Source organism: Spinacia oleracea, chromosome 3 (assembly GCF_020520425.1).
Source record: "Spinacia oleracea cultivar Varoflay chromosome 3, BTI_SOV_V1, whole genome shotgun sequence".
Classification (NCBI taxonomy): domain Eukaryota; kingdom Viridiplantae; phylum Streptophyta; class Magnoliopsida; order Caryophyllales; family Amaranthaceae; genus Spinacia; species Spinacia oleracea.
In genome coordinates, this window is record NC_079489.1 from 144031765 (window position 1) to 144046147 (window position 14383).

A 14383-nucleotide genomic window follows, 5' to 3' on the forward strand; every position below is an offset into this window, starting at 1 on the left:
TCTTTTCATCCATCATTTTTTTTTCAGTTTTTCTTTATTGTTTCTATGATTTACAACTTCTAATGCCTCTTCCACTCCATTTTCCTTATTCAACATCAAGTTATTAATAGTCACTAATTAAAACTCCATTTACCTTATTCAACATCAAGTTATTAATAGTCTATTATACTCATTATTCTCTTCCACTCCACCCCTTTAACATCCAATACTTATTCAACATATAACTTTTATATTTTTCCAACCTTCAAATTACACCTCTATTTAATTCATATATTACCAAAAATCAGAAGTACTCACTAATTAAAACTTCAAAAGACACCTGAACAACCACTATACAACCACCCGTTCTATGAACGGGCTCAAAAGCTAGTTATAAATAAATATAGTTTTCTAGTTTTTTTTTTCTTCTAGAAAAATGGGGTCCCTTTGGTCCCCTCAAAAACCATGTAGGTCTGTCCCTGCCATACAATAGTTTAATCAAAATCATATTGCATTTACGAACTTAAATTTAATGTTTGATATTTTTATCTCATACTATGTATTTCATTTACCATGACTTTCTTAAAATGGTATTTAATTATGTATATGTTACTCGTACTCTAACAATATTTATTAATATTGTAGACGTGGTGCAACATTCTAATTTAATGAATTAACTGGTTAGTGACCCGGGCGATGCCCCGGTTTTTTTTTTTTTTTTTTTGTTATTTGTTCTTTGTCCGGTTAGTGATTGCTTTCCTTGCAAAACTTTTTGTATTTGTTTTATTTAATTTTCTTGCCATATTACATTATTTCCTTTAAATATACGAGATTCTTCAGAATAGTTCATATGTTCAGATACTTTGTTTTTTTCAAGTCTTACTTGATTAGTACTCCGTATAAAACTTTATTTTTTATAATTCACTTATAAACATAAGAAATTTATTAAAGTATCAATTATTATAAATTGAATAACAAAAAATATAGTTGCGTATTATCTGAGTAACTAAAAAAGATTAAGTAAAAAAGTTTATAATATGTTGTCACTCAAATACGAAGTATATATATTTGGTATTAAAGTTTTAATATTTATAAGAATGACTTTTGTCTTTTTTCATTACTTTAGAGTCATACATTATATCTTTGTAGAGATGGTTATAACTTTACATTATGATTAAGAGGTCATGGGTTCGAACATTGATAATAACATTTTTTGTGATAATAAAATTGAATAATGCATGTGTGCACGCGCATTACATGACACATCATCATTTCACTTGCCAAATCACAGTGACACGTGGCAACGTGTCATTTCTTGCCTTGGAGATTTAATAATAGTATAGATTTAAATTTCAACAACAAAAGTATTGAAATGAAAGGTTTTGATGACAACTTAATCGTACTACATACATGCCTTTTTAAGGATGTCCATGGAAAAATTATTAAAGTTGAAGTAGTTGATCCATACAAATTTTGTTACGTCGACCACTGGACCATGATATAGGTCCCTTTATTTCTCTTAAAGTCAGATAAACAAATTAAACCAACATACAATTTAATTTGATATTTCTTTTGAAAAATAGCAAATTCAATAGATCAAGTAATTTGTGATGGATAAAATTTCCAAAGATTTGTACGCACGTAATGCGTGCAAATATAAGAAAAAAAATATTTACGTTTATTATATCTTAACCTGAAATAATATGAGCTTTTATAAAATGTCTTATGACGACGATCATTCTCCTGCTCAGCGATCTATAAAGTTTATATAACGGGGGGAAAATGCTATAGCGACGGCAAGAAACCACGATAGGAAGCAGGTATGAAACAATCTAGGATGTTGTGACTCTGTAAGTAGAGGGTTAATATCAGGGAAATGGTGTTTGATAGCTGATAGCAAATTAATAAAGATTGTACATCGTAAGAATTAAGGAGATAATCAAGGGATTAGAAATTTTCATAAATTACGAATGAGAGAATTTAAGGATTCGAATTTAAGATGGTTGAACAGTATTTTAAATTTGCTATTGACTTTTGGCTGTCAAATTGCAAATGTCTTTCATGTACTAAAATACGAACTATTTTATTTCCTTATTTGCAATTTGACATTAAATAACTACTTCCTCCGCTCTTATTTACATGACACAATGGCGTTTTGTACACTATTCACACAAGTTCCTTTGACTTCCTTTTGTGATTTATACTTAAGAAAAAACATAGTCGTGTGGGGTCTTGTTAGATTCGTCTCAATAAATATTTTTATATATCAACTTTTTATAATTTTTTCTTATTCATAATTGAAGATATTAACGTTTGAAATCGTACATCGACAAACGTGCATAAATAATTGTGTCATTTAAAAAAGAACAGAGGAAGTATTTTTTAGTATTATTACAATTCGATTTTTTAAATTAATTTAGTTAAATTGTAAACTTGCTAAGGGGTATTATAGTCTATTCTTTAGGGGCACCAAAAGGCCATTTACTAAAATGAAATAATAGAGATAAGTGTTGTTAGAGGAATATTTTTTATTAAAAATAAATAAGTTTTACATTAACCGGGGTAACTTTTAAATATTTTGGTGTAACATTACATCCATCTAACAATATTTATTGTACACTGGACGTAGTTAAGAATTTGTGTAGCCAATTTATGATAGTACACTTGACGTGAAAATAAGTTAGTTCGGATTCTAAAGATGATTAAACTGTTTTGTCTGCAAGTTCAACACATCAATCAAGCGAGAAATACAAAATGTTATTTTCTAGTTGTTTCTACTTGAATTTAATTCATGGATTGAAGAGTAGCCATTGATGAGCAAAAGTTACGATAATGCTAAAATAATATAGAAGTACAAGATGTGATTGTGTATGTCTTATGAGTTTAAAAATACTATCATTTAATAGTTGTTAAAGTATCACAAAAAATTGAACATAAATAGAAGTCTAGTCTCATACAAATGATATTTTATTAACAATTTTATCGACAATCTTATCGTTATTAAAGTTTGGGCTTTCCACCGGTATAAACCAATGAGAACTCCTTCAAAATATGTTTTTGGAGGGCTAGGGTTAGAAAAATGAGGGAGAGAAGATAGGACGGATAGACATTAAATGTATACTTGCTTGTGTTTAGCGGTATACAAAAAAACCATGATGACGATACATTTGAAGAATATTTTGTTGATTTTATTATCATAATGTCACTGTTTTTTTCTTAATAAAAAAAGTTATAATTAATTCATTGATAAAAAATAATACGACACCTAGAGAAGATACATGAATCTATTAAATACATAACAAATCGAATCAAATAAAACACTTTAATTTTCTGTAAAATTACGATCATTGCACGTCGAACATCTCGTACACCCTCTTGCACATCGCTTTTTGATACAACCTTCAACGAGGGGATCTTTTGATCTATTGTAGTTTTGGAATTAAATTAAATCAGATTCAATTAATTGTAGACGTAGAAATGACATGTTGTGAAACCACACAAATCTTCATCAAGGAATCAATTTCTTCTTCAAATTAAATAATATTCTCCCCCATAAATCTAGATCTTCTAACCCAAGAAAAAATCTCCTAAAAATCTCCTAATCATATTCAATTGATTGTAAACGTAGAACTGACATCATGTGAAACTACACAAATCTTCCTTCGTTTTATAAATATCGCACCATCTTGCTTTTTACATTATTCACACTATTGTTCATTTTTTGTAATCCTACCTAAGAAAAATAGTAATCATATGTCACCTTCTTAAATTATGACAAGGTGCCACATCGACAATGGCATGTAGAGTGTGCTTTTAACATTTATAAACAAAATTAATGTTTTTGTTAGGGTTCAAACACAAGACCAACAAGAATTATAGTAGGAAGCTTACCATCTTAGCCAAGTATTATATATGCCTTTTTACTCTACTTAAATATATTTAAGTTGTATAGGATTAGTGTGTATTTGTAATATTTGTTCACATGGTTTAGGTTATTTGCTAATTTTTACAACATAGAGATTGTAAGAAAATGTAATTTTGTTACCATTGTTGAAATTGGTTTCGAATAATTACTACATCTTTAATTTGTCCATCTTTCACACATAATAGAGCATGTTTTTACATTCATTAGTCAACCAATATTTTAGCATATATATGGATCATAACATATATAAAAGACATTAATTAGATATTAAATATGATTTACAAATATGAACAACCCAAAAAGGATGAACACAATTACTCAAAAATGATACTACGTACAATGGTGGATCTTGGACACTGTTATGAGGGGCCAATAGAAGAATTAAGCAATACAATGTGCATTTTTTTACAATTATATACAAATTTTAGAGGGGGCGTAACTAAAAATGCACTACACACTTTTATGCTCGGGGCGAGTTCGGGGTGGATAGGTTTCATTCCCCTCCCAATTGTTATTGTGGGGGATCGAACACGAGTCCTCCCTACCAAGTTCAGCCACAATCACCACTGAACCAACAGACAATTGGTTAAAAGGGGCTAGACTTTGAGAGAGGGTATCATTGTACCAATGTATCATAGATTCATAATGCCACTTATTGAATCTATTGATCAAGGAGAAAAACCCGTAAATTCTTTGGGCCTTCGTTTCGGTAATTAAAAGAAGCCCTGGGCCTGGGAAAAGACTGGTTCTTCTTTTGACTCCATTTCCCACGTTCTATTCTCTGTGCTGAAGTAACCGGCGGCGAAACATGAAAATTGGCGGCGTAGCGTTTCATCACCGGCGGCGATTCATTTCCACCACATTCTATCCCACTTCAACTTTTTTACGGTTCTTTTGTTCCTCATCCTTCAGTAACCTCTATCTCTATCTCAATCTCTTTCCTTTTTCTAATTTTTTTTTGTTTCTGTGAAATGCTGCTTGTTCTGAAAATTAATTTACCAGATTTTGCTAGTTTCAGGGTTTATTTAGTTCAATTTGTAAGTGTAATCGAATATGAATGAAGGGAAGAAGAAAACTTGCATTGTAATTTGAAAAGTTGGATGAAATAGTCTCATAAAACTTGAAATTTGGAGCAATTTTAGGGTTTTCACTATGGCATTGTTGTAGACAATACACTACTCCGTTCCAAAATAAGTGTCGCTTTAACATTTGCACGGTAATTTATGGGAGGAAAATGAGATGTTTACTTTGTCTGTTAACTAAAATTATCAATTGAAGACATGTATTCCAATGAATCATAATGGTTGAAGTTCTATTGGCCAGAAATGTTATTCCTCATAAATTTCTCTTGGGGTCACATTTTCCTGTGCATATTTCTATAGTTCCCACACAATTTCATAATAATTCTTAGTATTTTTGTGCAACTTAATGTGCAAATTGTATTGATATTCCAAAAGCGGGAATTAAAAGGAAAGGATTAAGTTAGTTAAAGCAACAATTAAAAAGACACCGAGGGAGTATAAATGTATAATGGTTCCCTGTCAAAAACAACAACAATAACAAAGTCTTAGTCCCAAAGTGTTTTGGGGTCGACTAACATGAATCGTTATAGGAGATCGTCATTGTGACCAATCAAACCAGGGAGTATAATGGTTTTTTTGGAAAACTCATATGCTTAATTTATGTGGGGTTGAAGCAATATGACACCTATTTCTCGAGTCTTGACGGTTTACTTCCTAAGAACATAGTCTTGAAGGTTACCACCCAAATACCAACTGATGATTGTGGCTAACTATTGAGAGCCTACACTCCAATTGTAAGACTAGTATCTGTTATCCCGTGCATGAGGCTCAGAGACAGAAAGCCAAGAATTAGACATGTTTCTTGGAAGACCTTAAGCTTATACAAGTACTTTTTTTAAGACCTTATTGAGGTTGATACTTTATTTGGAAGACCTCCTTTAGGTTTTCTTCATATGCTTCGTATTGATCAACTCTAAAGTTTGTAATACCTAATTACCATGCCTAGTTAACAGTTATTGTCTTGCCGAGATATTTAACCTCTTGAAAACATCCTTGGATGGTGCAGCTGCCAGTTTACCACAGAAACCTTTATATTTGTCGGAAAACAGCATAATTGATACCTTACAAGTTAAAACTATATGGAAAACAGCATAATTGTCGCTTAAAAATGCTCCCACGACCGCACTGTTAGACAACCAAGTGTCTTGAACTTCACTCCGAGTGTCCAGATTCTGTATCAAGGGAAGACCTGTAGGCTACAGAAACTGCGCAGGTGCTGTAGCTTTGAGCCTAGGAATTTGTTCATTCCTTCTTTATGTCATGAGCATATCGGGTATAACTTTAGAACAACGTGGAAAGTAACTTTAGGACACCCAAAATCTAAAGGTTAGAAATTCAGAATGGAGTATCGACCATCTTTCCCCTGGCTAGGGAGGAATGAATAAGATTCTTCCGTCGCTGAATTGATGTCGTATTTTAGAATGGCCACTGACATTTCTTGTTGTGGGATGCTTGTGAATGTGAACATATGTCTCACATGGAAAGAATTGATGTCTTGCCTGATGCTAGGAACAACCTTACTTCCTCCAAAGATTACATTATCTTGTGATTGTTCATCACTTTCATGCTCTTATTTGTTTGAGTGAAAAACTATTCACTAACTTGCATAAGCATACACAAGGGATGTGAATGTGAGTGCTGTGAGTTAATTTTTTTCCTACAATAAATAATCTTGATGTACTCTGATAGTCTGGTGTACAGAACACATATCATTCATCAAAGATGTAGCTGCAACTTGCGTTCCTGAGCATTTGACCGATTTGCTGAATATGCTTCAGACAAGAGGTAACCATGTTGTGTGATTTTATTCTTGAAAATTTCCAAGTTTCCTTTAACATGTCTCCAAATAATCACGTTACTATCCATTTAAGTTATCTTAAATCACTCTTCTTGACTGCTTGTATTTTAGGGGATTCTATTATTTCGCCTGGAGACAAACATGGCATTTTCCCCCTTGCAATACCTTTGTCAAGAAACAGCTCAGGTATAGTGGTTCTGCTTAGAATACGTCACTTTTTAGGGAACTTAAACTGATTGCCTTCCTCAAAATATGTTTTTGTTGATAGGTGCTATGATTTCTCTGTTACGGTGGCCAACAGCACCATCTGGGTAAATTTTTTTCGTTGTTCTGTCTTATTTTCTATCTGATGATTTTATTGTGCATTTCATATGGTTCAGCTTGCTTATATATTCCTGTGCCTCTAGGATAGATATGCCGGTTGTGCAAGTCTATAAGCATGGTGTGTTTCCATTAGCCAAGAATGTAAGTGCAGAATGGAGCATGTTGGTTCAATGACATAACTAGATTTACGTAGCCATAATCAATCTGCTTGTAGAACTATTTTGTTTATACCACCTCAAAATGTTGCACCTTTGTTAATCCAGGTTGACCAGTATATTCATAGAATGTTGGTGGAAGAAGATGCCTGTAGCCCTAAAGACAGGAACAGAGAACTACTTCATGTTTCAGCAAATGCTGGAAAACTGTATAGAGAGGGGAGCTTCATAGATTCACAATTGCCCAACTTAGATACCTACCATCTAAGAAAGGTAATATAAATACGGCAACTTTTGTGTAAGACCGCCTTACCGAAAAGACCACTTTGATTGCTTAACTAATTGGTTCCATTGGTTAACTAATTAGTTCTAGTGCTTAAGTAATTAGTTTCAGTGCTAACTAATTAGTTCTGGTGCTTAACTTACATGACACCAAGGTGGTCTTTTGTGTAAGACCGCTTTATATAAAAGTTTGTAATATAAATATCGTAGTTATTTCTATTTTATGGCATTCTCAATTAACTTGCTGCTTGAAGCATTTTTCCTCAGGTTGGTGTGTTCCCTGATATTTTAGAACGCAAGATTAACAAACACCTTGAGAAAGGGAACCGAGTAAGACCTTTATATTGGACTTGGCTTTCCAATGTCAATTTTTTTTTCTCTTGGGTAGATATTTTTTTAATAAAAAATTCTCATGCATCCTTGTGCAAGGTTTCAGCTTTAATAACGGGGGAATTTTATGCAAAGAAGCAGCATTTTCCTGGCTTTGGACGTCCTGTTGCATTTAATGCACATATTTTGATGAGGTTCGTCTCTTTTGTCCACAAACTTGTGTTATTATGTAAAGCACATTATTTCCATGTGTAATTGGTTCTTTAATTGTAACAGGGTTGGGCGTGATTTGGAGGCTAAAGATGCTGCAAGAGGCGCGCTGAAATCACCGTGGTGGACTTTGGGATACAAATACCAGGTATGCAATTTGTTACTCATTGCATGATCTGCTGCCTTTTCTTTTATTTTCATTTAAAGAATATGTTATGATTTTCAAGCCTGTTGTGACAGGAAGTTGCTGAGATAGCCAAATGGAAGGACGAGCAAATTTGTTATGTTAAGAAAAAGTTGACAGATGAAGGAAAGCGTGAGGATTTGAGCAGGGGAAAGGAGCTTGCTCAGGTTTGTGTTATACTTCATTCATTCTTATTTACATAACACAATTGGGTTTTGGACACTATTCAGGCAAGCTCCTTTAACTTCCTTTTGTGATTTACTCTTAAGAAAAAACATAGTCGTGTGGGGTCTTGTTAGATTCGTCTCAATAAATAATATTTAAATATCAACTTTTTTTATAATTTTTTCTTATCCATAATTGAATATTAATGTTTGAAATATTGCATTGACAAACGTGACTAAATAATTGTGTCATGTAAATAAGAACAGATGACGTATACTCTTTCTTGCTTGAAGAACTTATGTGCATTTGATATGCTGCATTATGCCTGCAGATTGCATTGGATCAAGCTGCTTTTTTACTAGATTTGGCTTCTGTCGAGGGGAATTGGGATGATTTTGTGGATCGCATAAGTGAATGCTACAAAGTTGCTGGTCTCCATGATATGGCGAGATTTATAGCATATAAAAGCTAAACACGAGATGCAAATGTCCCAGATCAGAATTACAGAGTATCTTAGCAGCTTTAAGTTTCAGAAGAGTAGATCTACTTCAATAAGTTGGCTGCAGGTATCAGTAATTTTGCACCACCATTTTACATCTAAGCTTTGCAATGATGTACTTTCTCTGGCCGCTGATAGAAATGATTGATTCACTAATGCAGAATTGTTATGGAAATTATTGATGATGCTCACATTTTGGCTTTGGTAATAATTTATTCAGACAACATTTTGTTCCAAAACCGTGGTTTCACGTCGGAATTCCATTTTATAATGGGGATAAATTCAACGGTTTTTTAATGAAATGCCCCTGAGGTTTTAAAAAACGCACCAAATACCCTCGCCTGTTTCGATTCACATAAAATACCCCTATTTTTTTCCAAGTTTGCACCAAATACCCCTTAACTGACCTTCCGTTAGTCCTCCGTTAAGTCGTGTTTATAATTCACAGTATACCCCTTTTTATAAACTTAATGCATAATATACACCTATTTTAAAATTAAGTTGCACTAGATACCCAAATTGCAGGAATTTGAATTTAACGGCTAGTTTTTAAACCTAGGAAGCAAAATATAGCCGTTATGTTCTTGCTGCCTATAAATGCTACTAGTGTTCACCTCACTTGCATACTTTCCCCTCTCCAAATTAGCCATGAGCTCTCATTCAAAAACCGAATCTTCTTCCATCCCAAATTTAGCATACATTAGAGTTCCTAATAAAAATTGCTATTGCGGGAGAAGATTTGCAATTAGGAGCTCGGAAACGGCAAAAAATCCGCAAAAGCTTTACTACAAGTGTGATCCTTGTGATAATTTCAAATGGTGCAAAGGTTTTCTTGAGCACACAAGTGATGAAGTTCAGAGCAAGGGAAACAGAGATGATGAAAACAGGGGAATGCAAGAACAAAGCTGGGGAATGCAAGAACAGAGCAGGGGAATGCATGAAGAGTTGAAGCTATTGAAGAAGAAGATCAAACAACAGAAACAGCAAATCAATTTTGCAATAAAAATTGGTGTATTAATGTTTGCATTTCTGATTTGGATAGCAATGAAGTAAAGTTGTAACAAATTTCATGAAATAAAGAGACTTTGTTCCATAAATACTTGTTCAAGCAAATAAGCTTTACATAAACTGAACTTTAAGTGGACAAACACCACTGAACTGCACAAAAAGAGGTGTTCTAAGCATTTCACTGTTTCCAAAAAATGATCTCTGCACAACTGTTTCCAAAAACTGATTCTAACTAAACTGATTCTGACTAAACTGATTTGACTAAGTTAGTTTAGCTTTGTGCACTACAATTCACAAAATATAGCCAACTGAGGTGACTATGCAGCTGCCTTTGACCTCTTCCTTGTGTTTGGTCCCCCATTTGATGTACTTGCTCCTGCTGCACCACTCTTTGAAGTGCTTGGTCCAGTGGCACTTGTTCCTCCACTCTTGCATGTTCTTGAGTTGTGACCAAACTCTCTACATTTTCCACATTTCACATTTGTGTTCCTCTTCCCTTTCTTTGGTTCATTTGCCCCTCTCTTTCTCTTCTTAGCAGGTCTGCCAGATGGTCTTTTGATGGTTGGAGGCTGAATGGAAGGAAGGCCAAAGTCAGGCCACTGAGATGGATCTGCCATAGGATGAATATGTTCTGCATAGGTTAGCTTGTATGCAGCAGCCTTGAACCATGGGGATATGAAATCATGGGGGTTCATCCTTTGGTCATATATGACCCTCAGTGCATGCTTGCAGGGGATTCCACAGATCTGCCACTTCCCACAGGCACAACTTCTTGTTGCAAGCCTAATTGGGAAGTTGACATGTCCATCCCTAACCTCAAATTCACCCCCTCCACATGCTGTGGCATAACATAAACTGGACTCAGCTGTCCTCTCCTCTAACTCTTTCAATGCATATGCAGTGAGCTGACCTTCCTCCATGTCAACTGCCTTGTCAAATCTAGCCCCCACCCTCTGCATACACCAACTTCTGATTGCTGTACACCAGACATTAAACAACAAACAACAAGTTCAGGGGTATATTATGCATGAATATGATTAAACAACAAACAACAAGTTCAGGGGTATATTATGCATGAATATGATTAGAAGAGTTATACCTTCCAATAATGAGAAGACAGGCATGTCTCCGAAGGGCTTTGTGCATGCATTGAATGACTCCACAAAGTTTGTTGTGTTGTGATCACAACAAACAGTAGAGTCAAACTTATGCCTAGACCACTGCTCAATGCAGCTGTTCAAGTATGCAGTGGCATTTGCATTGTACTCACTGATCTTTTCCATGGCCTTACCAAACACATACTCATTGTATGCATTAGCAGCTATCCAAAAGAGCTTGTGGAATGCAGATCCACTGAAGCCATTGTTCTTACAATTCATATATAGGTGTTGGCAGCAAACTCTCCTAGTTGCTCTAGGAAAAGTTTCTCTAACTGCCAACTCAACACCCTACACATCAGCAAACAACAAAAACAGGTTCATTAATATAGAAACATAAACATAAGAAAAAGTAAAGATCAGAAAAGAGTAAATATCAGATCAGTACACATACCTTCATCCTATCACTGATGAAGGTCCAATCATCTCTGTTGCAACCCTCCTGCTCAAACATTTGCCTCAAACATCTCATGAAGTAGGTCCAACTGTCACAACTCTCAGTGTCTACTATCCCATAGGCAAGAACAAAAATTTCATTGTTCCCATCTATGCCAACTGCTGTCAGTAGAATGCCCTTGTAGAAACCACTTAAATGAGCCCCATCTTTTCCAATTATGGGCCTACAACCCCTTAGAAACCCCCTGACTTGTGCAGCAAATGAGAAGAAGCAAGCTCTGAATTTTGGGTTCACATCCCCACTATTGGCCCCCCATGTTATAAGTGCATGACTCCCTGGGTTTGTTTGCTTAATCATCTCAGCATATCTAGGCAACAGCTCATATGCTTCAGCCCAACCACCATGCAGCTTTTCCTTTGCCATACTCCTGACCTTGTACAATAGCCTCTTTTTCACCCTCAACTGAAACTTCTCCTGTGCATACCTCCTCAATGTCTCCACTGAAATCTCTGGATTTGCCTCTATTTCCCCCAACATATGCTTACACAACCACTCAGAGGTCACCACTGGATTCTCCTCAAGCCTCCCACAAGTTCTGTGGGACCCACTGATCACCTTAATGGCCCAGCTAACATTGTCAAACAACCTACTGGCATGTATCCTCCAGTCACATGACTCCACTGCACACACTGCTGTGTACCTCCTATTGTCAGCCCTCTCAACACTAAGCCCAAACCCCTCCTGTATGCAGTAACTTCTCAACACTTCAAGAAATGTGGCCTTATCATGAAAGATCAACCAGGGTTCTAACTTAATGGACCCATATGGTTGATCAGTCCATATTTTGCCATTTTTATAGGCCTTATCCATCTTTGAGGAACCATTTAGACAATCCTCAAACCCCAAATCAGGAATATCATCAGGAATCACCTCATCATCAACATCAGAATCAATCCAATCATTCAGAACATCCTCTTGTTCAGAATCTGATTCCTCATAATCAGAATCCTCACTCTCCTCTTCTGAACATATCTCACCAACATCAGCAAAAACCCCTGGTGTCTTAGACCTTCCTGTACCCTTTCTCCCTTTTCCCTTTCCCTTGGAAACCCAAGTTCCAGCCTTCTTAGCAGTGACTTTGTTAACCCTAAACCCCTCAGGTCTAGCTCTGCCCCCCTTCTTTTTCACTGGCTGAGCTTGATCAGGTGGTGCTTGATTGTTAGGCTCATCAGTTTGGTTGTTCTGTGGTGGAGTGGGATTTTGTGGTGGTGGTGGAGGGGTGTGATGTTGTGGTGGAGAGGTGGGATGTTCTGGTGGTGGTGTGTGTTGTTGTTGTTGTGGTGGAGAGGTGGGATGTTCTGGTGGTGGTGTGTGTTGTTGTTGTTTTGGTTGGGTGGGTTCTTTCTGTGGTGGGGGTGGTGGAGGTGGTGGTGTAGGTTGTTTGGTGGGTTGTTTAGGTGGGGTGGGTTGTTTCTGTGGGGTGGGTTGTTTAGCTGATGCCCTCCTTTTGGGGGTTAGTTTCTTAGAAGCAGGCTTATCCTTGCCTTTTGACTTAGAAGCAACATGATTTGTGTGTTTGGGTGGGGTGGGTTGTTTCTTTGGGGATTCTTGTGTTTGTTGTGGTTGAGAGCAACCTGGAAACACCTCATCAGCATCATCTTTGCTAATGACTCTCACATACTCAACCTTCATGTCCTCACAATCAACAACAGGGACCTCCATAGCCACAGTGTACTCCATTTGTTCCTGTATTTCCCTCAAAATGTCCTCCCTTTCCTGTTGTTTCCTCATTGCCTCTTCCTCCTCTCTTTGAGCCCTCAACAGTTCCTCTTGTCTCTCCTTAAGTTGTCTCTCTTTTTCCTTTCTATGATTCTCAATTGTTGCAACAGCATTCCTAAACACCAATCCTGGTTTATCTGTTCCCTCAACCCAAATTTCAGCAGTGTCTTTACCCTAATTCCATCCCCACAGAAGCCATAACTATGTGACCCATAACGTAGTAACAACCAAATAGCACTCATCCTAAAGGGAAAAAATAATGAAACTAACATCAATTTTCATTCCAACAACCACAATTGACCAATAACCAACAAGAAATTTGCGCAATTTTAAAAAAAAAAACTGACAATTTCACAAACCCTAACCCTAATCGATTTCGTGAAAAAAAAAACAAGTTTACCAGCAAAATTAAACAGAGGAGAAGAGATTATTACCTGGAAGTAGACTAACCAACTTTAAAATTCCCGTTTCCTCTTCAACACTAACTCAGCTGGAAATTGCCTCAAGTTTCTCCCCTTTTTGTCGCGATTGAAGCAAAATCACAACCCACGAACTCGCCTTTAAGGTGCGCAGCAAAATTCACAAAAATATTGAAGATCTACCCAGAATTTCTAGGGTTTGAGTAGGATTAGAGCTTGAAGAAGAACAGGGGAGAGGAGAGAGAAAGAGAAAAATTTGAACGGTTTTTTTTTTTTGGTCTTTCTGTGAAAGTGAAGGAAGTCAATGGTGCTAAACCAAAATTAAGGGCAAATAAGTAAAACACCACTAACGGCAGACTAACGGCGTTAGCTGACAGGTGCATGTCATGAACAGTACGGATAAATAGGGGTATATTATGTGAATCGAAACAGGCGAGAGTATTTGGTGCGTTTTTTAAAACCTCGGGGGCATTTCATGAAAAAACCGTAAATTCAATGGTAATGCAGTTAAGGTTAAGGACAGGAAATGAATCACGTTCGACATGGCTTCTACAGTTGTACGTGATGCTGTATTCCGTTAACTTGGTACGCACGTCATTTCCGTTACTAGTTTACTACTACTAGCTACCTAGCTTAGTAGTCTAGTACGTACGTGAATGCTGGGGATATGCTGCTACAGTGCTATAGGCA

General features: G+C 36.1%; 2 protein-coding genes across 5 annotated transcripts; one reads left to right on the plus strand and one right to left on the minus strand.

Moving 5' to 3' along the window:
* The first annotated feature begins 4595 nt into the window (after window positions 1-4595).
* Window positions 4596-9923, plus strand: LOC110780042 (protein IN CHLOROPLAST ATPASE BIOGENESIS, chloroplastic-like). 4 transcript variants are annotated; one of them, XR_008931202.1, is made up of 12 exons: window positions 4596-4815; window positions 6676-6771; window positions 6896-6970; window positions 7053-7095; window positions 7192-7249; window positions 7372-7536; window positions 7813-7875; window positions 7975-8069; window positions 8152-8233; window positions 8326-8436; window positions 8766-9000; window positions 9671-9923. XR_008931202.1 is itself a non-coding variant. In XM_021984472.2 (11 exons), exons 1-11 carry the CDS (start codon window positions 4713-4715, stop codon window positions 8904-8906), a joined length of 1032 nt encoding a protein of 343 aa, XP_021840164.1. In that variant the 5' UTR covers window positions 4597-4712; the 3' UTR covers window positions 8907-9172. The 4 variants fall into 4 exon arrangements, 2 of the variants coding, with proteins under 2 accessions (XP_021840164.1, XP_021840165.1); XR_002531334.2 differs by lacking the exon at window positions 9671-9923 and adding an exon at window positions 9095-9172; XM_021984472.2 differs by lacking the exon at window positions 9671-9923 and having other exon boundaries at window positions 4597-4815; window positions 8766-9172.
* A 60-nt stretch (window positions 9924-9983) lies between these two features.
* On the minus strand, window positions 9984-13556 carry LOC110804212 (uncharacterized). The gene is made up of 4 exons (XM_056839748.1): window positions 13545-13556; window positions 11493-13448; window positions 11041-11389; window positions 9984-10917 (listed from the first exon to the last, which is right to left on the minus strand). The coding sequence occupies exons 1-4, from the start codon at window positions 13554-13556 to the stop codon at window positions 10259-10261; spliced, it is 2976 nt and encodes a 991-aa protein (XP_056695726.1). The 3' UTR covers window positions 9984-10258.
* Between the last annotated feature and the right edge of the window lie 827 nt (window positions 13557-14383).

Bases quoted from the DNA above. Each gene is read 5' to 3' on its own strand.
- LOC110804212 (XM_056839748.1), bottom strand. The intron at 11,390-11,492 runs GTATGTGTACTG...GCTGATGTGTAG, and splicing joins TCATCAGTGATAGGATGAAG to GGTGTTGAGTTGGCAGTTAG. The intron at 10,918-11,040 runs GTATAACTCTTC...TCTGGTGTACAG, and splicing joins TGTCTTCTCATTATTGGAAG to CAATCAGAAGTTGGTGTATG.
- LOC110780042 (XM_021984472.2), top strand. From the start codon at position 4,713: ATGAAAATTGGCGGCGTAGCGTTTCATCACCGGCGGCGATTCATTTCC. The intron at 8,070-8,151 runs GTTCGTCTCTTT...TAATTGTAACAG, and splicing joins AATGCACATATTTTGATGAG to GGTTGGGCGTGATTTGGAGG. The intron at 8,437-8,765 runs GTTTGTGTTATA...TTATGCCTGCAG, and splicing joins GGGGAAAGGAGCTTGCTCAG to ATTGCATTGGATCAAGCTGC.